The 27111-nt window shown below is 47.0% G+C and overlaps 1 protein-coding gene across 1 annotated transcript in view; it reads left to right on the forward strand.

Moving 5' to 3' along the window:
* The window catches only part of f5 (coagulation factor V), a gene marked incomplete at both ends in the record, with an annotated part of 99856 nt that extends 86825 nt beyond the window's left edge, over nt 1-13031 (forward strand). The window contains 4 exons of the mRNA XM_084311431.1: nt 7-151; nt 774-925; nt 1545-1727; nt 12885-13031. Coding sequence (XP_084167557.1) covers nt 7-151; nt 774-925; nt 1545-1727; nt 12885-13031 — 627 coding nt within the window. The remainder of the gene's footprint in view (nt 1-6; nt 152-773; nt 926-1544; nt 1728-12884) is intronic.
* Between the last annotated feature and the right edge of the window lie 14080 nt (nt 13032-27111).

Raw genomic sequence — 27111 nt, forward strand, 5'->3', positions numbered from 1 at the left:
CTCCAGATGTTCACAGGGAATCAGGATGCTTACGAGACAAAGACCAACACCTTCTTCCCGCCTCTGGTTGGCCGCTACATTAGACTCCACCCACACAACTGGTACAACAAGCCCACACTCCGCATGGAGTTCTACGGCTGTGAGCTGGATGGTGAGAGAGAGAGAGAGAGAGAGAGAGAGAGAGAGAGAGAGAGAGAGAGAGAGAGAGAGAGAGAGAGAGAGAGAGAGAGAGAGAGAGAGAGAGAGAGGCTTTGTGGATGCACAGAAATGTAGACCACTTTTTACCACCAGGTGGCAGTGTAGACTAGATGTATGGTAAGAATCGGCACAGGGGTCATGCATGGGCGACAGGGATAGGTAGGTATTTTTTTCAATTTTATTTAACCTTTATTTAACCAGGCAGGTCAATTAAGGACAAATTCTTATTTACAATGACGGCCTGGCGAGAGGACAAGAGGGCCTCTTGAAGGGTAACAGGGAAACGTTTATCAATACCATCAAACCAAGTTATTCATTAAAAGTTTTAAAACCTTAGTGTACCACCTGGACATTCTACTCTGATGTCAGATTCAAGGTCTTCTTCTTCCGCACCCAGCAGAGTGGCTAATCGCTGGTCAGGTAGGATAGTCGCTACAGTCTTCTAGTATGGTACATACAACCTGGGCCTGTGTTTATCAAGCATCTCAAAGCAGGACTGTTGATCTGAGAGCAGCCATAGTGAGGTGTATATGTGACCTGTGCAGTCTGATCACAGGTCTGATTCCTTGTCTCAGGCTGTTCGGTGCCCCTGGGCATGGCGGACGGACACATAAAGGATCATCACATCACTGCCAGCTCCACCGCCAGCAGCTGGTACTCGGGGCCCTGGACAGCCTCCCTGGCACGCCTCAACAAACAGGGCACCATCAACGCATGGCAGGCCAAGGTACTTAGAAATACACCAAAACACACACACACAACAGACATGGGTTAAACAAGCGCACACCGAATGTCAGTATCTGATCTCATGTATATGCATGATGATAATGGGTCATCATTTACAGTCAACATTTAGCGCTGGGCGATATGCAAAAATACACATTTATAAAAAAATATCAAAAATTAAAAGAAAATATATATTAAACCCATTCAAATGTAAATTACAAATTTTAAAATGTTTAAAATATATCACAATAATTTAAATATACTTTTTTTATTGTTATATATATATATATATATATATATATATATATATATATATATATATATATATATATATATATATATATATATATATATATATATATATATATATATCATGAGTGTTCATCCATTTGATGTACATAACTAACAAGCTTCCAGTCACTACATTCACATTTACATTTAGTTATTTAGCTGATGCTTTTATCCAAAGCGACTTCTGTATAACAGGTCAGCAGGAAGGGTACAACTCTGGCAGCTACGGGTGAGTAAGACTAGCCTGCTTCGCTACCCTTCAGGCCACAACACTGTCCCCCGTTTAACATGTCTCTCTACGCCGTGTTCTCCCCCCCCCCCCCCCCCAGTATGACGACATGAGCCAGTGGCTGCAGGTGGAGCTTCCTCAGGTGAAGAAGATCACAGGCATCGTCACACAGGGGGCCAAGTCCCTGGGCAAGGAGATGTACGTGATCTCCTACAGCCTCCAGTACAGCGACGACGGCATGCGCTGGACGCATTACACTGACGACGAAGACTACATGTCAAAGGTAAGCCAGGGGCGAAGGCCTCTGGGAAACGCAGTCCTCAAAGACTTTCTTAAGGCATAAGTTGTAAAAGCGCTTTGGATAAAAGCGCTATATAAATGCAGTCCATTTATAAATGGAGTCCATTAACCGCTGTGGTCTAAGGTATATGCAACACATAGCACCCTAGGTGAATCGTTTTCACCTAGTAATAATGACATGAATTGATAAATCCTGCCTTCACAAAAAGAAAATCTTTTTTTGTGATGTCACAAACGAGTACTACTACTACAACTCCCATTCCTGCAAGGGATGTGAGGAGGATCTGATGGTTGACTGTGTCGAAGGCTGCTGACAGGTCCAGGAGAATCAGGGCAGAGGAGAGGCCTTTCGCTCTCGCTAAGTGAAGAGCCTCTGTGACTGACACAATGAGGGTCGTCTCTGTGGAGTGACCAGTCCTGAAGATCTGGGTCTAGGAGGTTGTTCTGTAATAGATAATTAGTGAGCTGGTTGGATATGGCGTGTTCAAGTGATTTAGAGAGAAAAGAGAGACTGGGCGATAGTTATCTATGATGATAGGGTTCAGGCTTGGTTTTTTTGATGAGCGGTGTGACTCTGGCTTGTTTTAGACCACCCAGGAGTTGAGTTGATGGCTGCAGTCAGGAATGGGGGTATCGGGTCCAGCTGACATGTAGTGGGGACGGTTTGACGTCACCACTGTCAGAATTTCAGCTTCTGTGAGGGGAGAGAAAGATGACTAAGTGAAAGATGAGGTTCCTGTTTCAACCCTTGGAGAGTGGGTGGGGGTTGGGAGAAACAGCTGCGGATATTCTCTACCTTTTTCTCAGAGAAGGTGGCAAAGTTCTCTGCAGAGAGAAAGGGGAGGGAGGAGAGAGGGGGGGGAGAGGACATGGACATGGTGGTGTGCATTTTGTGGAGGTTCTTAGCCAATGCCTTAATCTTATGGTGAGAGGAAGAGGCTTTGGCAGTTCTATGACAGATTCTCATAAAATAATTCAACACAATTTCGCTGCATATATTGTGCTCAGAAACCAGCCACAGAAACACTCTTGTGGGGGTGGTGGTTCTCCCATAGAAAAACGAAATATCTATGGTTTATCCCATAGATAAACTACACATCTTACATATCTATGGTTTCTCCCATAGATAAACTACACATCTTACTGTACATATCTATGGTTTCTCCCATAGACTACACATCTTAAAAAAAAAAAAATTCCACCATGTACCTTTACATCCCAACATCCGTCTGACCACACCCCCTTCCGCTTACCTTCATAAGCAGGTGTGTGGTCACCTACTCGCCTCCTTCCCAAACTTTCACCACAAGGCGAGATCAAGGGCCGCAGCGGCGTCCAGGTGCTGAGCGCACCATAACTCATAGAACTGGGTTATATACATAACCCTCCGTTCTATGTCGTTTATGGCTTGCTCAGCACCTGTCTGCAACAGGGGCTGAGCGGGAGCCATAGCCTGACAAATGTACCCCGCTGAGGCCCCCCACAACCATCAGACCGGGGAGGACCGAGCCCCCCCGACCCTCCCTAATGGAGGATACCCCCCTATTGGAGGTTCACGGGAGGGCGACGGATCCGACCGTGCGAAGAGGCACTCAAGCAACCCAACGCACAGGGTGAGCAGACCGTGGCTTGACCCCACGACTACACACACGCACAACCCGCATGCCACCCGGGAACGAACGAAGGAACAACCTCGTTACTGCCCCCAAAATCACGGGGTCAAGAGCAAACCCAACCCCGTGGCAAGGTCGTAGCAGCGGTGCACGAAGGAAGACCCAGACCCACTGAAGGGACTGGATCCCCTGGAAAAGGGGGCCCGGAGAGGTCAATGATGCCAGGCATCAAGACCCCACCAGGTGGTCACCTAGTGACACCGCCCCCCACATCGCCAGCGTATTTGGATAAGGCCCCTCCAAGAGCGGGCCCTTTCCCCCCAATAGCACACCGCCTGGCATACTGACCCTGCAACACAGACAGTCAGCATGGCCGTAAACACTCAAAGGTTAACCAACGGAAGCAGGCAGCGTACCGGGGAAACCAGGCAACAGGCTGTAACCTGAGCCTGGAGCACGAGACTGGAGGACGAGACAGGTGCCAAAGGAGTCAGCTGAAACAGCCCTCCCGGCGGAAGGGCCGGATGCTGGCGTTGTTGACCACCATGACGAAGCCTCCATCAAAAAAAAAACACCCAGAGGGGTCAAGGCAGAGAAGGCTGACATAATTGGCACACACCATGAACGTGCAGGGGCACACTCAACCGGACAACCCGGGAGTTGACACTGCTCCAACACACCAGGGAATCAACCACCCTGTCGTTACCATATGCGGTGGTTGTTCCTATACCCCCTCAAGAAAAAAAGGGTTATCCCAGGTCTACGGTATCAACGAAACTTTACTTCGGACCGGGCCCGGCGGCTCGGGAAGCACACAGGGTTACCAGAGGAGGTCCAGAAGACCACCCCAACAGCCCCCTCTCCGCCATGCGTGAGAGAGGTGCGGAGAAGAGAACCAGCCCCTTATGATAGCGCCAGGTACAAAAAAGTACCCAACAAGGATCTCTATAACGCCTAACCTTGTGACGCCCCGGGCCGACCCGGCCTTTTTCCCCCTGGAAAAAGCCCAAGTCCCTCAGGGTACCAGAACAGCAGATCTGCATCCCCGGCGGACAAACGGGTTAACTGACCTGGACCAGCGTGACCAGAACCAGTCCCGTGCCCTAACCACGCCGACATGCCTACTCGAGGAGAAGGGGCAGATATGCGTGTTGATCTAAAAACATGAAAAGAGGGCGCCACCCAGACGGGCCGGTGTGAACCGCGCTCGGTGGCCCACCCCAAGGGCGTGAGACCCCTCTATCTATGTTCAGATCCATTCCGTTATCATCCCCCAGATATGAACGAGAATCCGTCGAGAACCAGTAACAGGTTCTCGGAAGAGGACAAAACCTCCATCCCAGTTGCTTTATAAAAACGCAGTTTTAACCACAAGCAACCAAGGTGTACTAGCTACCCGCATCAGTGGCGTAGCGGAGGCCCCGGAGCTTAGGGGGCCCCGCCCCCACTGTAGGCTATCCTCTTAGATTTCGTAATGAACAGGTCGCAGTGTGGCAGTGGGAGTATGGTTCTGTGGGGCTGCAGCTGGATGCATCTCGCGCAGAGGGCGGGGCCCCCCCCCTCCCTGCTATGTTGTAATTATTTGCTCACCTGTGATAGGGCTAGCCGGCTGACTATAATGTTCATTGGCAGGCTGGGCAGCGTTCAAAACACAGCGGTAAGAAAAACAAGATGAGAGCGAAAGCCAAACAGGAGACGGCAAAGCTACGAAAAAGAACATCATTGTTTCAGCAGGCAGCAAAGGTATACTGACTCTAACGTTACTGAAGATGCATCGGCAGTAAGCTCCCCACCTCAACCCCCCGGTCAGCTCCGAGTCCAGGCAGACAGACAGCCCAGCCAGGCCCCCAGCCACGCTACAGCCGCCGAGACAGGTTAGAAGAATAGAACGTTTTATTCGCCATAACCAGTATGCTACTACAGGTTACATGTACGGTTACATTGTTTGTGTCGCTCCGCAGAGCTGAGCGTGAAGGTGCTCCCATAGTCGAGCGGACTGTACGCGGACTGGGCATTGGTCGTTGTTGTTATTATTATATCACTTATCTTAGCACCCCCGAGTGCTCCCACGGGCCGAATATTGCCCCGATCCTCGCGAGATTAAATCCACAGGTACCTCTCGGCTTGCCGAAGCTTTTCCTAAATCACTTCCATCATCGAAAACGAGGGGAAAAGGTCGGCTCGCGACCCTGAAGATTTCGCGTGATTTTAAAAACGCTGTATTAAGTGAGCCTATTATAGGATCCTCGCGAGCTATCTACCGTGGGTACATCTGGGCGTCCCGCAACTATTACTCATTCACATGTAGCCCCGAAAATGCTTAAAAAAGGAAAGCTGAAAGCGTGGAATAAACTCGCCGAAACGGAAAAGTGTCCCACGGGCGCGCCATGATTCCGATCCGCGTGAAAATATTCACGGGACACCTTTTTGCAACCGAATATGTGTCTCGAATTTGCTCCCATGCGGCGAAAAAAAAAGTTACATTTTCCCACTTTATTATTGATTTAGGGGAGTGGGCGGGGCCTCATGGTCTGACCTGCGGGGGGGCCCCGTCATATTGCGCAACGCCACTGACCCGCATGATTCTTAACAGAACACCCCGAGCTAGCACTATGCATGCGTTGGGACACAACCACATCAATGAATAGGCTATTTAGACCTTTCATTGAATCCCCAAGGCGCCTGGGGGAACGACAAGAAGGGTGCGGTGCCTCCTATACCCCACACTCTTTTATTTAAAAGAAGGAAGCACCAACAGACATGAATCCCATTTGACACAACTGAGGGTAAAAACTGTTTACATTTTTACATCCAGTCACCCCTATCACAGAGGATTTTAGACTGAAAATTCCCCAGAGAGCCTTCCCACGTGAGTCGTAGAATGAAAAAGCCATAACTCCGAGTCATGTGACCAACCGACTCAAGTTACACATAAAATCGAGCGTAGTGGACCCGTAAGTCCTACGCTCTATCCCGACAACAGATCGTACGTACAGATCTAACTCACGGAAGCCATCGTCAAATAGCAACGTGCGTAGTGACGTATGCTATGACGGGGGGAAACCCAACACTCAACGCCTGTTAATAGGAGCAGAGTCAGGGCAACCCGTCCCCCCCCCCTCCCTGCCAAGTCGCCTAACGGCTTGGCCCCGACTGGCCTAACAGGAGATGAGTAAACCCCCCTGACCAATCAGAAGAGGGAAGGAGGGGTTTATTCGGTACCCCCACACAAGCCCTTCCCCCTGCACACAATAACAACTTTAGCATATGATACCTTTGGTAGAATGCTAATGAAATAGCGCAAGCTAATACAATGCACGCTACCCACAGATAACTGTGAACAGGGTTTACAACAAAACCAAGTCGCGTGTGTGTGTGAATCCTACACCCGCATCCTATGTTGTACACAGAAAAACACTGATAGAGAGAGCGAACGGCTGGGCCGTGGTACGTGTTCATACGAGCATTACTGCAACTAACACAACAGTGTTGTAGCTCAACATTACTTGTGTAAGCAACAGACCATACAACTAGCCTCTACCTGCACGTGGAGTCTCAGGCCGAGGTAGAAAACCTTCCTATAACCGAGTGTAGGCTGCAGACCTTGCTTAAGCTCATAACACAAACGTAACCTCCTATCAATGCATACAAGTGAAGATTCACACTTTGCAACCCCATCATATGTTTTGGTGAAGAAACACACAGTTTGTTAACAAAAAATACAGTCCCCCTTTAGAGGGGACTTTTTATTTTTGAATCAAATTATATGAGAGGGCCGGGGAGGGGTAAACAGAGGGGACCACAGGGGAAAAAAGTCACTGCCTAGCGGCGCCTGCCGCCTCGAGCCGCTCGGGATTTGCCACCCCGGGAAGCCCCGGAGGGACGGTAGACAATCGGTGGCTGGTAACGGCGATCCCTACCGTCTCCTCCAGGCGCAGATGGGCCGGCTGCAGCGGCGGCGCCCTCTCTCCTCCTGGCCTTCTTCGAAGGGCCAGCAGTGGCGGTGGTAGCAGCAGCAGCCACGGCGGAGGAAGCTCGACAACGTGGTAGCCGTCTGACTCCACCGGCGATGCCGGGAGGGGGAAAATGGGGTTGGAGCACGGAGCGCTCCTCTGCCATTTCTCTGCACGTCGAGGTCATCAATTGCAGGGCCGTCCCGAACAGTCCAGCATCGGAGAGGGGTGCCGTCAGAAGAGGACTTCTCTTCTTCTCCGGTACACGGGCCTGCTCCAGCCAAAGGTGGCGCTGGTTCAGAGTCGCCAGGGCGCGCACTTTCCCAGCGGCTATGGCCTGCAGCTGAGTCAGATGCAGGACAGCTCCTGCCGACTGGGGGAGCTGGTCATGTTGTTCATCAGCTCCATGCCGCCCGTCAATACCCCGGACATGAATCTTGCCAGCTGTGCGATGTTAGACGCAGCAGCCAGAGATTGTGTTCCGGCGATAAATGACTGGTCGCTCCAGTAAGCCAACCGCCTCGCCGATTTCCCTTGAGGAACCGGCTTGCATAACGGCTCCCACACCACCTCCGGACAGAGGAGCGCGGCCATCGGCCTATCAAGCCGTGGCACGCCCTCTCTCATACCTTCGACCAAACCCGCCACCCGCGTAACTTGTACGTAGGCGGGGGTGAGGCCCATGATGTGGGACACCACCTGGCCCCGACGAACATAGGCCCCCATTGAGGGGAAAAATGGGTAGACAACGTCCACCCCTCTCACCGGGCGACGTTGCCAGAGATGACCTATTAGATCATCAGGGACAGGAACAGGCAGTGGCTGCGGCAGCGGCACACCGTTTGCAGCGGCCGCCACTGCCATAAGCTCGGGAAACAAAGCCTGCAGTTCCCCGTGCAGACTTTCCTCCACCGAGCCCGCATCCGTCACATACAGCAGGCTTCGACTGGTCAAGGAGCCACACTCCGATGTGGCTGATAGTAGGGCATCCTGCCGACGAGTCCGAGGGTCTTCCCCAACATCATCAAACAAGGCGCCCCAAGGAGACATTTCACCCGCCTCCAGTGTTAACTGGACGGGCGGAATACATGTCTCCACCGGGCCTTCAAATAAGAACCCGTCCGCCTCTACCATGTAATCCTCTGTTTTCATCGGGCAGGTAGAGACCGACGCATCCTCACTGGGCTCCAGCAACTCACCAAACCCAGGCCGTTCGCGTCTGCAAGCCACCATCTTGCGACGGGCAGACGCAAAAAGTTTGCATCTCAAATCCTCTGGAACCAAAGGAACCGGCCGCTCAACAGCGGACGATTCCCCGGAAGCAGAGGAACCAGAGCCAGGACCAGGCCATCGCAGAGGTGACGGCACCGGTGCACCAGCTCCTTGGAGAGGCAAACTACCCATCGGACGCCTACCGGGCATGGCTGTCAACCACGAGAGAGGCAACAGCCCTGCACCAGAACGCACGACGGAGGCGGAAATGGAGAACCGCTGGTGGAGAGTGGCTCTGCGACTCTCTGAAGTAGACATTATGACTTAGATTTTTCTATCGAATATTTATGAGATAAGAAAAAAAATAAGCACAATGTAAACACGTCTCAACTTTCTTCAGCTAACAACCTCGTCAAGTGGGGATCTACCGAAGGCACTTCCTTGTGGTGAAAGTGAAGAAGGAGGCGAGTAGGTGACCACACACCTGCTTATGAAGGTAAGCGGAAGGGGGTGTGGTCAGACGGATGTTGGGATGTAAAGGTACATGGTGGAATTTTGTATTCAGGAGTTGAGTGTTGGGTTTCCCCCCGTCATGGCATACGACACTACGTACGTTGCTATGACGATGGCTTCCGTGAGTTAGATCTTTACGTACGATCTGTTGTGTCAAAGTGTCGGGTTAGAGCGTAGGACTTACGGGTCCGCTACGCTCGATTTTATGTGTAACTTGAGTCAGTTGGTCACGTGACTCGTAGTTGCCATGGCTTTTTCATTCTACGACTCACGTGGGAAGGCTCTCTGGGGAATTTCGGTCTAAATCCTCTGTGAAAGGGGTGACTGGATGTAAAAATGTAAACAGTTTTTACCCTCGGCTGTGTAGAATGGGATTCATCTCTGTTGGTGCTTCCTTCTTTTTTATTAAAAAGAGTTGGAGTTTAGGAAGCGCCGCACCCCTCTTGTTGTTTCCTCTGGGCGCCTTGGGGATTCACTGAAAGGTCTAACTAGCCTGTTCATTGATGTGGTTGTGTCCCGACGCACGCTTAAGTGCTAGCTCGGGGTGTTCTGTTAAACACGTTCTTTTTTCGGGGGGGAAAATGCCGGGTCGGCCTGGGGTGTCACAAGGTTGGGCGTTATAGAGACCCTTGTTGGGTACTCTTTTGTACCTGGCACTGTTATGGGGGCTGGTTCTCTTTTTTCTTCGCTCCTCTCTCACGCATGGCGGAGGGAGGGCTGTCGGTGTGGTCTTCGGGACCTCCTCTAGTAACCCTGTGTGCGTCCCAGGCCGCGGGGTCCGGTCCGAAGTAAAGTTCGTTGATACCGTAGACTTGGAATAACCCTTTTTTGTTTTGAGGGGTTATAGGAACAACCACCGCATAGGTTAACGACAAGGTGGTTGGTTCCCTGGTGTGTTGGAGCAGAGTCAACTCCCGGGTTACCCGGTTGAGTGTGCCCCTGCACGTTCATGACGTCTGCCAATCATGTCAGCCTTCTCTGCCTCAACACCTCTGGGTGGGTTTTTTTTAATGGAGGCTTTGTCATGGTGATCAACAACGCCAGCATACGCCCCTTCCGCCGGGGCGGCTGTTTTCAGTTGACTCCTTTGGCGCCTGTCTCGTCCGCAGTGCTCCAGGCTCAGGTTACAGCCTGTTGCCTGGTTTCCCCGGTGCGCTGCCTGCTTCCGTTGGGTGACCTTTTTGTGTGCTTACGGCTATGCTGACTGCCTGTTCTGCAGGGTCAGTGTGCCAGGCGGTGTGCTATTGGGGGGAAAGGGCCCGCTCTTGGAGGGGCCTTATCCGAATACGCTGGCGATGTGGGGGGTGGTGTCACTAAGTGGCCACCTGGTGGGGTCTTGATGCCTGGCGTCATTGACCTCTCCGGGCCCCCGTTTTCCAGGGGATCCAGTCCCTTCAGTGGGTCTGGGTCTTCCTTCGCGCTCCGCTGCTACGGCCTTGCCACGGGGTTAGGTTTCCTCTTGACCCCGTGATTTCTGGGGGCGGTAACGAGGTAGTTCCTTCCGTTCGTTCCCGGGTGGCATGCGGGTTGTGCGTGAGTGTAGTCGTGGGGTCAAGCCACGGTCTGCTCACCCTGTGCGTTGAGTTGCTTGAGTGCCTCTTCGCACGGTCGGGTCCGTCGCCCTCCCGTGACCCTCCAATAGGGGGGGTATCCTCCATTAGGGAGGGTCGGGGGGGCTCGGTCCTCCCCAATCTGATGGTTGTGGGGGGCCTCAGTGGGGTACATTTGTCGAGCTATGGCTCTCGCTCAGCCTCCCTTGTGCAGTAGTGACGCTGAGCGAGAACCATACGAAACAGAACGATAGGTTATAACTATAACCAAGTTCTGTGAGTAATGGTGACGCTCAGCGTCAGACGCCGCTGCGGCCCTTGATCTCACCTTGTGGTGAAAGCTTGGGAAGGAGGCGAGTAGGTGGCCACACACCTGCTTATGAAGGTAAGCTGATAGGGGTGTGGTCAGACGAATGTTGGGATGTAAAGGTACATTGTGGAATTTTTTATTCAGTGCGCGTGCACGAGTGAAGTATAGTGCAGTAGTGACGCTGAGCGTCACCATTACTCACAGAACTTGGTTATAGTTATAACCTATTGTTTCTCCCATAGATAAACTACACATCTTACATATCTATGGTTTCTCCCTCGATATTAGCCTCATTATCCACGGAACTCCAGCCTTGAATGCCAGTGTTGAGGAACAGCCGAAGTGTGGTTGAGATCCTTCCACATTGAGTTTTACATTGACACAAACTAATACTAAACAGACGTCACGTACACATCAAGCGCTAAACGTCAGTTGGGGAGTCAGTTTATGTTTTCCCCGCAAAGCCTCCTTGCTGCCAGTAGCGGTGTGGTCAGCCAACACCTGTCACACAGGTAGAAGAAACCCTCACAGGTAGAAGAAACCCTCACAGGTAGAAGAAACCTTCACAGGTAGAAGAAACCCTCACAGGTAGAAGAAACCCTCACAGGTAGAAGAAACCTTCACAGGTAGAAGAAATCCTCACAGGTAGAAGAAACCTTCACAGGTAGAAGACACGCTCACAGGTAGAAGAAACCCTCACAGGTAGAAGAAACCCTCACAGGTAGAAGAAACCTTCACAGGTAGAAGAAACCCTCACAGGTAGAAGAAACCCTCACAGGTAGAAGAAACCTTCACATGTAGAAGAAACCCTCACAGGTAGAAGAAACCTTCACAGGTAGAAGAAACCCTCACAGGTAGAATAAACCCTCACAGGTAGAAGAAACCTTCACAGGTAGAAGAAGCCCTCACAGGTAGAAGAAACCCTCACAGGTAGAAGAAACCTTCACAGGTAGAAGAAACCCTCACAGGTAGAAGAAACCCTCACAGGTAGAAGGCAGAAACGTATCACTCTCTTAGCCCAATGACTACAGCTGGTCTGTAACACAGTGATGATGCTTCGATATACAGTAGGCTACACTTCTTTTTAACTTGCATGCATCTTTCACGTGGGATGAACTTGTTTCCGGTGAATTGAACAAAACGAGTCCACTAGCAAATCAAATTCTTCTTGACAACAGTATTCATTCTTCAATTAAATTCAGTCAATCTTTATTTCAACTCGAAAAAACGCCTTCATTTACGTTGATGTTGAGCATCCAAACATAATAAATACATGATAAATACAATAAATTATACAATAAACAATACAATATACAATAAGAGCAATCATAATAGAAATGTGTACAATCAATTAAAACAATTACGGATTACGAGGCGGCTGGGTGGCGCAGCGGACATTGCGCTCGTCACCAACGCAAGAGACACCGTGTTCGAATCCGGCTGTCGGCGTTGCCTCCGGCTTGGGCCGGTCGTCATACTAACTCAATTGGCAGAGTTAGCGGGTGGAAGTCGATGGGTGGTAATCTGGACGTTGTGGACAGCGACTCCTACAGGTCGGTTGGGGGACGCCTGCACAGCAGAGACAGGAAATGGCGGGGGTAGTGTGAGCCTCCCACACGTTACACCTCGCCAATGAGAGTCCGCGCTGGCAGGTGAAAAGATGTGACAGGCTGCCTCCTCGTGTATCGGAGGGGACACGTGATGCAAGGCTTCTATCCTCCTTACAACCGGCCAGTGGGGGGCATATGCAAGCAACGTTCAAGACAGGGGAGGGAAGAATTGGCACAGCGAAATTGGGATGGGAGAAAAATAGAAAAAGAGGAGAAAAAGTAAAAAATAAAAATACGGATTACGGTGGAATGGTTGGTGATCAAGGATTTAAAACTGACCAGAGGATACCAAAGTATTGAGCCTCAGAGTTTGTTAACAGTATAACAACATCAAGTGATTTCAAACACACTGTACCTCTCTTGCTCCTCTCCCATCCAGACATTTGCGGGGAACACGGATAACAATGGCCATGTGAAGAACTACATCTACCCTCCCATCTTCTCACGCTTCGTCAGAATCATCCCTAAGAGCTGGAGGAGCTCAATCACCCTGAGGATTGAACTGCTGGGCTGTGACTTTGAGTAGCACTGCTGCTGCAGAAACACACACACACACACACACACACACACACACACACACCTGCAGCCCACCCCCCCCCCCCTTCCACATGCTCCGTCTGAATCCACAGATTCAATTGAATGAATGAATGAATGAATGAATGAATGAATGAATGAATGAATGAATGAATGTGAATGAATGAATGAATGAATGAATGAATGAATGAGCACAACGGCCCGCCTGATCTCAAACCTACCGAAGTCGGCCCATGTCACCCCACTTCTTAGGGACCTGCACTGGCTCCCCATTGCTGCACGTATCCGCTTCAAGGCCCTCGACCTAGCATACCGTGCGGCAAAGGGAACCGCTCCCGCCTACCTCCGGTCAATGGTCTCTAACTACACACCCTCAAGACCCCTACGCTCTGCATCTTCTGGCCGCCTTAGACCTACTCCTATCCAAGCTCCGGGAGGGTCATCAAAGAGAAGCCGCCTATTCTCAGTCCTTGCCCCACAATGGTGGAATGAACTACCCACCCCAGTTAGGACAGCCGAATCCCGTCCAATCTTTCGCCGTCGACTAAAGACGCACTTCTTCAACCATTATCTGAAATAAAATTTAAAAAATAAAAATAAAAATAAAAAATTCTAACCCTAACTAACCTTACTGCAATGCACTTGTCCTAATAAACTAACCTACACTGTAACATGCAACACTTTGATGAATATTGTTACTCAGCTGATAGAGTTGTATCCTTCCTGATGACCTGTCGTACAGAACTTGTAAGTCGTTTTGGATAAAAGCGTCAGCTAAATGACTAAATGTAAATGTAAATGTAAATGAATGAATGAATTATTTTATTTCGAATGTTTACAAATAAATAAACAAACAAATATTTTTCGAACATTTTCACAAATAAACAAACGGAAAAGATAGGTTTGAAGCCGAAGGCTTATAGAGCAACCTACCCCTAATTCAAAAAACAAATTCAAAAAAGTTAGTTTTCAAAATATAACAAACAAAAAAATAAATCAACAATCAAAAATCAACAAAAATTTATCCAGAAAAGAACAAAAAAAGTTAGTTCGCAAGATAAAACAAACAAACAAAAAAAATCAACAATCAACAATCAACTAAAAACTTTACTGAAAAGAACATAAGCCAACATAGGAAAATCAAAAATGCATCTGCAATACCAGAGTTTCATGGTAGAGAAAAAACAAAAAAAAGATTGTAGGTTAAATTTTACTATAAGATTCTAGAACCCCTGTTAAACTTAAAAATACTGCTGTTTTTTTATTTCATCCGGTATATTGTTCCAGAGTTTCACTCCTTTAACTGACACAGACATACTTTTACGTGTGGTTCGAGCTCTAGGCTGTTTCAAATTGAGTGTTCTTCTTAAATTATATGTCACCTCTCGTTCTTTAATCAAAATTTGTAAGTTACATGGCAGTTGATAACTTCTAGCTTTAAAAACGATCTGCTGTTTTAAGGTCAACTAAGTCGAGGAACTTTAATGCCCTTAGTTAAAAAAAACAGTGTGTTTGTAGGATGGAGATAACTAACATTGTTCACAACCCTTATTGCCTTTTTCTGTAAGATGATAATAGGATTCAGATTAGTTTTGTATGTGTTTCCCCAAGTTTCTATACAGTAAGTTAGATATGGTAATAAAAGAGTACAATAAATTGTGTATAATGATCTCAAATTTAATATGTGTCTGTCTGGTTTTTCTTAAGATATACCTAAGCTATGCGCTGTTTTTTTCTTTACATAGTTAATATGAGTTTTCCAGCTGAGGTTTTGGTCTATCACAACCCCCAAAAAAGTATATTAATTTACTCTTTCAAGATGAACATTATCTATGCATATCTCTACTCGAGTATCCGGATGTATTTTTTTATTACCAAACTAAATAAATTTAGACTTACTTATATTTAAGGAGAGTTTGTTAGTATCAAGCCAACATTTCAGCTTCCCCAGTTCACCTGTAATATTTGTTAGCAACTGTTGTAGGTCTGCACCTGAACAAAAAATGTTGGTATCATCTGCAAAAATGACAAATTTAAGTTTATCAGAAACATCAATGATATCATTAATATACAATATAAATAATTTCTGTCCTAAAATGGATCCTTGCGGACTTGCGGTACCCCACATGTTATCACTTTGCAGGATGATCTGGTCTCCCCCATCTGCACACATTGTTTCCTATTTTCTATGTAACTTTTTATCCAACTGAGCCCTATCCCTCTAATTCCATACTTTTCAAGTTTTCTGAGTAAAATATCATGGTCAATGGTATCGAAAGCTTTTTTCAGATCAATAAAAACTCCAACTGCATACTGTTTATTATCGATTGAATTTGTTAACTCTTCTGCTACCTGCATGAGAGCCATTGATGTGGATCTGTTAGTTCTGAATCCATACTGGCTATCAATCAATATCTCATTCTTATCAATAAAACTGTCCAGACAAAATTATACACAAGATACAAACATCTCACAGGTTAAACATGGTTTAAGAACATTTTACAGTATGTATTGTCGGCCTGAGTATCTATTACAGTAGAAGCTAAACTGATTCTTGCTAGTTGTTAGCAGTGTTGTAGTACTCAAGTCGAGGACTCGGCACTACACATCATTTTGATGCACTGATGACCAGGGACGTGCACAGGACTTTAGAGGGGCAGGTGCTCAAAGGCTGAAAAGGGCACTACACTTGTGTGTATATATTAACCGAGCGCGCGTAGCGCGCAAGCACGATTTTTAAGGCCCCTTTTCGGGCGGGGGGCCCCCTTTTTATACTTTTTGGGGGGTTTTGGTGATCAAATATTGAATATTGAACTATAATAATCAGTGCAGGAGCTCACTTATCCTTGAAAGACACTTTTATCACTGACTTTAAAGGCCCATACATCTCCATAAATGTTCAGGGGGGAGGGAATAAGTGCTTACCCTACAGACCCCAAGAAGTGCTGTATATTCTGTATTGTTTAATATAAATGCATTTTTTATTCCAATCCCGATTTGTATTTGAGATTCCCAAATCCCATCGGACTTGACTTCTTCGTGTCCCTCAATGAGTGTAATACCAGCATTCAACAGCGGTTTCTATCATCATCATCATCACCACCCACGCTATGCATAAAATATATAGGTCCGCGGAGAGGCACGCTGAGGAGGCCGTGCAAACTGCAATGGAATATGAGGCATCTCTCTCTCTTTACCTAATATTTTTATTCTATCCTGACATTTTTCAGTTGGAAGGGCAGTCTATATGAGTAACTGTAAAAAAAAAAAGAAAAAAAAAAAAAAGGCACTTTTTTGATGAGGCTCAAAAAGGCAGGTGCTCAGGCACCCCTTGGCCTCTATGTTTGCACGTGCCTGCTGATGACTCAGACTTGGACTTGGACTTGAGCATTGACTACATTGGGGTTGGGTAGGCGGGTGGGGTAATGATGCCACAGATTACTTGTAAAAGTAATCTGATTACTGATTACTGATTACTCCTTTAAAAAGTAATCTTAGTTACTTTACTGATTACTTGATTATCAGAGTAACTTAGTTACTTTGAAAGTAACTAGGTTACGAAGTCGTCGTCCCTGCTGCTGCCACAACATAAGAATGACAATTTTTTTTTTTTTAAATGTACTCAGTTTGAGTAAAATGTACTAATAGGGCAGGTAGGCCTATCTATATATCTATAGATTTCACAAAAGATAAATGGTCAATAACACCACATGTAGGCTGATATGTAGCCTACCTTTGAGGCCTGCCCTATTCAGATATGGTTCTAATGTTCCTAGTGAAACAGGGGAGAGGGGTGAGTAAACGTTAGGTTATGACTATAACCAAGTTCTGTTAGTTAGGGGCGATGCTTGGCATCACTACTGCACTATCTCGCGTACGTGCACGCGTACTGAATAAACCACAAATGTACCTCTAATACCAGTATTAGTCTGACCACACCCCTCATCAGCTTACCTTCATAAGCAGGTGTGTGGTCACCTGCTCTCCTCCTTCCCAAGCTTTCACCACAAGGTGAGGACAAGGGCTGCAGCGGCCGTCTGATGCCAAGCATCGCCCCTAACTAACAGAACTTGGTTATAGTCATAACCTAACGTTCTGTATCGTTAGTGGCTTAGCTTGGCATCACTACTGCACAAGGGAGGCCAAGCGGAGCCACTTGGCTGACAAATACACCCCGCTGACAGCCCCCCAAAACCATCAGAACAGGGAGGGCCGAGCCCCCCCGACCCCCCCTAATGGAGGGTATCCCCCCTATTAGAGGCTTCACGGGAAGGCGACGGACCCGACCGTGCGAAGAGGCACTCAAGCAACTTAACGCACAGGGTGAGCAGACCGTGGCTTGACCCCACGACTACACACACGCACAACCCGCATGCCACCCGGGAACGAACGGAGGAACAACCTCGTTACTGCCCCCAGAATCACGGGGCCAAGGGCAAACCCAACCCCGTGGCAAGGCCGTAGCAGCGGAGCGCGAAGGAAGACCCAGACCCACCAAAAGGACTGGACTCCCCGGAATGGGGGCCCGGAGAAGTCCATGATGCCAGCATCAAGACCCCACCAGGTGGGCACGCAGTGCCCCGCCCCCCACATCGCCAGCGTATTCGGACAAAGGCCCCTCAGTTACTGCACCTGGTATTCCCAGGCGGAATCCCATCCAAGTACTAACCAGGCCAGAACCTGCTTAGCTTCCGAGATCGGACGAGATCGGGCGTGTTCAGGTTGGTATGGCCGTAAGCTGAGCGGGCCCCGTCCCCCCAATAGTACACCGCCTGGCACACTGACCCTGCAGAACAGGCAGTCAGCATGGCCGTAAGCACACAAAAAGGTTAACCAACGGAAGCAGGCAGCGCACCGGGGAAAAACCAGGCAACAGGCTGTTAACCCTAGCCTGGAGACTGCGGACGAGACAGGCGCCAGAGGGGACAGCTGAACACAGCCGCCCCGGCGGAAGGAGCGTAAGCTGGCGGTGTTGCATGACCAAGCCTCCATTTAAAAACCCCCACCCAGAGGGGTCGAGGCAGAGAAGGCTGACACGATTGGCAGACGTCATGAACGTGCAGGGGCACCCTCAAACGGTGAACCCGGGAGTTGACACTGCTCCAACACACCAGGGAATCAACCACCTCGGTGTTACCCAATGCGGTGGTTGTTCCTATAACCCCCCAAGAAAAAACTCCAAAACACACCTGCGGGCATACACCGGCTATACCGCAGTACAAGTGTTTCAGTTTCCAAAAAGGGTTAACCCAGGCCTACGGGTCGCAAACATCACTTCGGACCGGGCCTGGCGGTACGGGAAGCACAGGGTCACCAGAGGAGGTCAAAAAACCACCCCCACAGGCCCCTCTTCGCCATGCGTGAGAGAGGAGCGAAAAACAATGGAGAACCAGCCCCTAAGCACACCGTACCTGGTATTCCCCGGCGGTCTCCCAACCAAGTACTAACCAGGACCAACCTGTGTAGCGGCCGAGATCCGACGAGATCGAGCGCGTACAGAATGGCATGGCTGTAAGCCATGACGACAGTGCTGAGTAAAAACATACCCAACCAGGGTCTCCATAGCGCTTAACCCTGTGACACCCAGACCGACCTGGCATTTTTCCCCCTGAAAAAAGCCCAAGTCCCTCAGGGTACCAGAACAGCAGATCTGCATCCCCGGCGGACAACGGGTTCAACTGATCTGGACCAGCGTGACCAGAACCAGTCCCGTGCCCTAACCACGCCGACATGCCTACTCCAGGAGAAGGGCAGATATGCGTGTTGATCTTAACATGAAAAGAAGGCGCCACCCAGACGTTCGGACGAACCGCGCCTGGTGGCCCACCCCAAGGGCGTGAGACCCCACTACATATGTTCAGATCCATCCCGTCATCATCCCCCAGACATGAACGAGAATCCGTCGACAACCCACCCAGGTCATGGGATGTGGTCGTCGGAAGAGGAAAAACCCCCATCTCAGTTGCTTTATAAAAACGCTGTTTCAACCACAAGCAACCAAGGCGTGCCAGTCAATCGCCTGTTTACAGCGAGCTAGCACTATACGTGCGTCGGGACACACCCCCATCAATGAACAGGCTATTTAGACCTGTCATTGAATCCCCAAGGCGCCCAGGGGAACGACAAGAGGGGTGTGACACTCCCTAACTCCAACACTTCTGGAATAGAAAGAAGGAAGCATCAACAGTATGTATCCCAGTCTACACAGCCGGGGTAAAAAATGTTCACATTTTTACATCCCACCACCCTCCCATAGGAAAGAGACGGGGATCCCCAGAGAGACTTCCCACGCGAGCTGTACAGATTGAAAAGAATATATTGCACCTTGAGCCATGTAAAAAACTGGTTTTAGGGCCTCCGGGGAAGAGGCACTGAACCCATACACACTCAACAAACGAATCGAATCGAATATACATACAATAGAAAAGGACCCTTCTAGAGGGTCCACTCACTTTGACAATCTGAGGAGGAAGGCTCTGTACTCTGATGGAGGCTTCCTCACATGGAAGAAGGAGTCCGAACTCACAGAAGGCCTAAATAGGCGCTTGGTGAGGAGGAGCCCTGACCACCCCCCCTGAAAACAGATCCATCACATGGACCTGAACAGCACACGGAAGTCCTACCAACAGAGACGCGCACGGTGACGTACTCTATGGCGGGGGAATTCCTGCGGTGCACACGCCCAATATACCAGGCCGTGGGACCAGGAACTCCCTCCCCCCCCCCCCCCCCCCCCCCGTAACGTGCCGAACCGCCACGTGACGGGAACCTTGAAGGACAGGGGGTGTACCCCTGACCGACAGAACAATGGGGAGAGGAAAGGTTACCAGTTCACCCCTTTACGACCCCACACCCATGATACGACGTAACGACAAAAAGAGAATATGACACAGTCATAGTCAGCTCTATGAAGCGTTTCACAGCTCCACACAGCGCATGAGCTAACCTGCTATCTGATTTTTACTAAGGAAAAACACAGAATAGAGAGGGCTCTAAGAACCCCGGTCCAACATACACATGTGCTTCTGTGGCCAGTACAACCCAGTTGTAGGTCACATGACACACACAACCCATCATCACCTACAAAAAATGGCAAAAACACTCAACAGAGGAACGCCGTTTTTTTCACAATGAGAGAATACATCATTCTTGATTAGTATCGACCACAGGCCTTGCTAAGCACACATGACAGCAACCAAACCAATTTCCCTTTAGGAAATAAGTTTCTCCAGCAGATTTAGCACAACCTCAGCAATCAAGCTAAGAGTTACATCGTATCCCTACCACACAAAAGACACAATTAATGCACAACATGTCTGATAGGAGGTGATAAAGTCCCCAGGGAACCGGGGGGGAAAACACAATCCTCCTATTTTACCCTCAATACGGCCAGTTAAAACAGGAAAACCTGTTAATGTGTGAACACACTGTTCATTGTCATTACAGTCTGAGAAAGAACATTCTTTTACTCACTTGTCACCAAGCATAGCTTCATAGGTTAGTTGCCTTAGTAGTGAGTACACGGTACACATAAACACCATGATGTTTCTCACACAACAACCAGATCAATACATCACGATCTGCACGGAGAAGCTAACTGCCAGTGACAAAAACAGCTCACACAACCCGCAACGTATCCTAAATGCATTGCAACAACACACGTTTTGGGAAAAAACACCGTTATTCACAATACATTTAGCAAAGTAAAACCAGAAGACGTGTTATGAGGTCTGGCCAACCCCGTACCTACCCGGAACGCAGATCAGCGAAGTGCAGTCACAAGACACCGTAGAACACAGCCGACCTGTGTTGTTCGATCCGGGCAGCGTCGCCGCTCCAACCAGTCGCTACAGTCCTCTTTGTTGACGCAATCCCCGTCCAGGCTCAGGGCAGGGTCGACGAAACATCCCCTGTCAAGGATGACGTCGCGGTCAAGAGTGTAAAACATGTTAAAATCAAAGCACGTTCAACAGAATAGCATCAAGCCAACGGCGATCAGAAGCGAGCTCCGGCGGCGCGCGAGAAGCTAAGCTACCCCGCGCCAGCCATGGCCCTAGCAGCAAGCTAACGTTTACCCAGCGACCACGACATGCTAGCCCCGCAGCTAACAGCTGACTGGCTAACAGTAGGCCTTAAGCAGGCCATGCAGCGATCCAGCAGGCTAACGCAGCAGTTAACAGCTGACTGGCTAACCGTAAGCTATGAACATGTAAACAATGACATAACACTCACCCAGACAGGCCGCCGTTCTGAACCTCTCCTCACTTTTTAAGAGAAAAGAGAAAACAAGACGTCAACACCGCTTCACAACGGTGAACATCCGGCGGAATCAGCACAGTACCAACTGGCCTGTGTAGCTGACTTCGAACATGAATCTGCCGCTATCGCACATTACATGCACATATCCCCTCGTGAAGGAATACTCCCATTTGGATATGAAAGATGGGGTCTTAACACGGTGACAGAGAGAATCCACTCGTCCAGAACACACAGGGATCACCAGTGTCAATGGTCGCGGCCCACTAGTTAAAACTATAATGGTCTCCAGACCAAGGCCTTCTGTCGCCTAGGCGGCTAAACAAAGGACCCTAGCCTGGGGCCGGTTTCCATAAACTTTGTCAAGTAGCCCCCATAGCACTAACAGACAAGTGGAGCCCGCCAGCAAACACTACTCACCCAACCTGGAACGCACCGCTCCTCACAACAGCGGCATGTCCGACAGTTCAGCTGTGGCCTGACAGGTTTCACCCCAACAAGCACAGCAAGGAACTGCAGTTGAGAAGCATGCAGCGGCGTGCTCCCAATACGAAAACCGGTGGAGGGTTTTTAGAATGATCATCATCTTCTAGACACTCCAGTACGAAGACAATATCGCCGTATTTTCTCGAAAATAGTGAGAGAGAAAATAAAGATATGATGTCAACGTATCCTTGTTTCCCAAGCTGTTCCTAATCCAATTTCTTCCATCATGGTGTCAAGTGTGGGGATCTACCGAGGCACTTCTTCCTTGTGGTGAAAGCGAGAAGGAGGAGAGCAGGTGACCACACACCTGCTTATGAAGGTAAGCTGATGAGGGGTGTGGTCAGACTAATACTGGTATTAGAGGTACATTTGTGGTTTATTCAGTACGCGTGCACGTACGCGAGATAGTGCAGTAGTGATGCCAAGCTAAGCCACTAACGATACAGAACCAGTGATTATATCTCAGTAACAGAATCTTCTCAAACCTCTTGTCAGAAAGTCTGTTCCTTCTAGGCGTGAGCACCAACCCTCCCAGACTAAAAAGCCGTTCCACAGGAGCACTTGATGGGTTGGAGTGTTATACTTCAAGAAAATGTTCTTTATGTTTGAAGGTCTATCCAGTATCTGAAGCTCATGCTCTTAAAAAACAGTCTATTAAACGGTACTGCTCCTCCTATGCTATTATTATTATTATTATTATTATTATTATTATTATTATTATTATTATTATTATTATTATTATTATTATTATTATTATTATTATTATTTATTATTATTATTATTATTATTATTATTATTATTATTATTATTATTATTATTATTATTATTTTTTTTTTTTTTTTTTTTTTATTATTGTGTGCTACTGACAACCTACATACTTCAGTATTGATTGATTGATTGATTGATTGATTGAAAAGTGTATTAACAGATTGCAGAATGGGTACAGTACAGTACGGCTAGAGTAGCTTCCGGTTTAGCTGCAATATGCAGCGCACGCAATTGGTTACAGCTCCGCTCCCGTTAAAAACCTTATTTGGACAATACCAAAAGAGATTAGACCACATCGTATGTATTGATAAGACCTTCTACTAACTATATCAAAAGACAACATGGTTAGGGATAAGGAAAGGACGGGAAAGAAACAAGAAACGGCAAATCTAACGGCGCCGATTGAAACACGATCAAAGAAAATGACAGGCGACGCTGTGGCAGATCCGTTGGTGAGCCCCGACGCGGGGAATATAGAGGAGAATACACAGGGACCAAAGACAACTGGCCCCGAGAGGGAGACAATAGATGACAACATAACAGGAACATCAGAAAAAAATACCGTGAAGGAAAAAGCAGGCGATTTTGAGAAGATAATAGCAAAAACATCCATCGGATCCCTCACTGCTCCAACAACATCAACTGACACAAGCAGTTCAATTACACAACCCGACTTCAACTCCCTGACTATCCTGATAAAAGAACAGATGGTCGCTTTCAAAGCACACGTAAAAGAACAGATGGTCGCTTTCAAAGCACACGTTGAACACATCGATACTAAATTCGAAGAGGTTATGAGAGCGGGCGCTTTACAGTCCATGCGAATCACGACAGTGGAGAATACGGTGACAGAAATCACAAAGGCAGTCAAGGCGAACGAAGGTGGCATGACAGAGATGGGAAAAGAGATGGAAAGAGTGAAAGAAGAATATCGGAGGGAAATACAAGGGCTTAAAAACGAAGCGACGGAGAGGCTACTAGAAACCCAACGCTACCACAGGCGGAATAACATCCGCATTGTAGGGCTTGAGGAAGCAGTAAACTGCGAAGATCCCAACTTTCCAACAGTGTTATCAACGATTTTGAGTAACATCGATCCAAACAAAGTACCAGAAGTGGACCAAGTTTACAGAATCGGTTCTCGGGGGCAAAGAATCAACGGGCCAAGAGGCATCATTGTCACCCTGCGGAAGACTACAACAAGGGATGACATCATCAAATTTGCTCGCAACCAACGTGGGAATCTGAATTATGGTGGTAAACCAATATTTATCTACGAAGATTTGAGCAAAGATGCAATCATCCGACGTCTACCATACAAAGAGGTGATGCAAAAGCTGTTCAAAGCCGGTTACAAGCCAAGGCTATCATACCCAGCGCTGTTATCATTCTTGGGCAGTGACGGTCGCAGGTCAGGTATACACACACCTATTGAAGCTGAGGATTTTCTGAATCGAAATGGAGCAGATAACCCAAGGCAGAACGAAAATGCCGGAAACATATAAGCCTCTTTCTCAATGTATACCAGTGTTAGAATGACTTTATTGTGTTCATCAAGGTAGCAGACGATATGCAAGCTGTATATAACAATGTGTACTGTGTATAATACGATTCATAATACATTATAATTTCAGACTCTGGTCTCTGAGGAGACAAATACATATCATTGCAAAAAGATCTATCTGGAATATTCTGGGTTTATCGCTCAAATGCCCTGGGTCTCTTAGATCATTCTGGAACATAAAATAGTCTAGGCACTAGTATACTCTACAACCTTCTAGAATATAAGGCACCATGACAACGAAGCCTACAACTCTAACAATAAACATCCGGTGTGTATACACATAGCAGATAATAAATTAAATAAAGTTCTATCAGTCTTTAATAATATTTTAAAAATTAACCACACTTAAACGTATGAACATTACAAGGTTATTCTAACAATAAGTAATCACTCCATTGAAGGCACATTGAAGCTCTAAAAGGCGCTGCTTTTCTATCTTATCTAATCTGTTAATTCGATTCTAGTGGCTTCTCCACGTTGATAATTATTCTATCTCTCATTCCTTATCTATATCTTTCCATTGATTTTTATTTTATTTAATTTTTTCTTCTCATTACTCTATATTTTTTAAAATATATTTTAACTTACATTGTTCTTTTCCAATGTTCTTCACATTAAGGTGTCAATATTGCTCTACAATCTTTTCCTTTTTTCCTTTTTTCCACACGTTAGTAGAGGGTTCAAATGAATATGTCGATAAAAGTTTATTCTCTTTTTTTATTTTTTATTTTATTTTTTCTGTCATTTATCACAACACTTCATTACAGTAAGGGAAGGTGCAAGACCAAAAGCGACATTCTATTGCAATAGAATGGAAATGTTAGATCCTATGGCAATTAGCATAGGTAGATTAAGATTACAATGCTCAGTTTGGGCAATCCGGTGGACTATGGGAGAAAGTCAATCGCGGAGGATGTGTTCTTGGAACACAGGCCTGTACGACTTTCTGGGTGAGGGGAAATTAGGGGATTTTTATTTGTATATATATATATGTTTTTAAGCTCAGCTCTCAACGGGACCTCATTAATTGGATGTACATCTATTGTAGCTTCACACTCCAGAAACATTACCAAAAACTACACAAAAACATGCATAGATTATGGCTAGTTTGAATATAATGGTATGGAACACCGGTGGGATAAACAAACAACACAAACGCAAAAGCGTGCTCACACTGATGAAAAAAGAACATGTGGACGTGGCTCTATTAAGCGAAACGCACATTTTAGAGGAAGACATAAATACGTTAGCAGATAACATATACCATATTAGTCACTCTTCTTTTGTTACGAGAACTAGAGGGGTAGCCATAGTCGTCAGACGCAAATTAAATATCGAATTGAAAGGGGTATGGTCGGATGCTGAGGGGCGCATAACTATAGCTAGGATTATACACAATAACAGGAAAATTGCATTGGCAGCGGTATATGCCCCAAATTTGTACGAAGTGGGTTTCTTCACTTCACTAACCGGAGAAATGTTAAACCATCCCGAATACTCATATATAATAGGTGCGGATTTTAATGCCATTTGGAACCCAAGGATGGACAAAACTTACCTTACCTTTTCCAGCGAACAAAAAAATTCATCTAAAGCATTAAAAGATTGGTCGAAATCAACAGGGGTAACTGATTTATGGCGTTCACTTAACCCCATGACCCGCAAGTACTCCTGTCGTTCGTCGAGACACAACACACTATCCAGAATTGATTACGTCTTTGCATCCCCGAGAATATTTGATAAATATGAAGTGGAAATGACACCCAATGCGCTATCAGATCACTGCTACTTAATCCTGAAAGCAACATTTGGTACACTATCTTCCCGGGCCCCAAGATGGCGTTTTAATTCTATGCTGCTTAACAACAATGAATTCATTACACAAATTAAAGAAGCTCTCACAATATTCCTACGGGATAATGCTAACTCGGTGCAAGATCCCAGAATATTATGGATGTCGGTAAAGACTATGATTAAGGATTTCTCTGATAGATTTTCCTCCATATTGCGCAAAAATCAAAACACAAAACTATCTGAAATGGAAACGCTTTACTCAACGCTTTTTAATTCTTTAAAATACAACAACTCTACTAGACTAGAAAACCAAGTAAACATTCTAAAGACAGAGATCAAAGCAATATACAGACAAAAATCGGAATTGCAAATACGCAGCACAAGACAACAGCAGTACTTCCAAGGCTCTAAACCTAGTCACCTATTAGCCATGCGACTAAGAATTAATGCAAAATTTGCAGATATAACTGCCATTAGGAAACAACAAGCTCTAGTAACAGAACCCAAAATAATAAACGATACATTCAAAGAATTCTACTCCGATTTATATAATTCAGAAACGACCTTTGATCAAGACAAATTAGACACATATCTTAATCAAATTACTCTCCCTAAACTTACGGAGGACGACGCTAAACAGTTAGAAGTACCGATCACATTAGAAGAACTCAAGAAGGCCATATCCGGAATGAAAAACGGCAAGGCTCCGGGAATTGACGGTATCCCATCAGAAATGTACATTTCTTGCTGGGACATATTTGGACCCTTATTACTAAATATGATCTTATACTCAGTCAAAGAGGGAAGCTTCCATAAACACCAAAATACTGCACTCATTTCAGTTCTTCACAAAAAAGACAAAGACCCCACTGAGTGCGGTAGTTACCGTCCTTTAAGCCTCCTCGGAACCGATGTCAAACTGTACTCTAAGATATTAGCCATCAGATTGCAAAAGCATATGACGTCTTTAGTTCATCCGGACCTAACAGGCTTCATAAAAGGTCGCCTGATCAATGATAACATAAGGCGAATACTGCACGTACTAGATGCAGACAAAGAGGACACCACACCTAAGGCGATACTATCCCTGGATGCTATGAAAGCATTTGACATGTTGGAATGGTCGTTTCTATGGGCAGTATTAGAAAGGATGGGGTTAGGAAAAGGATTCATTGATATGATTAAAGTACTATACAAGGACCCA

The sequence above is a fragment of the Notolepis coatsorum genome (assembly GCF_963971535.1).
Source record: "Notolepis coatsorum genome assembly, chromosome: 3".
Taxonomy (NCBI): Eukaryota; Metazoa; Chordata; class Actinopteri; order Aulopiformes; family Paralepididae; genus Notolepis; species Notolepis coatsorum.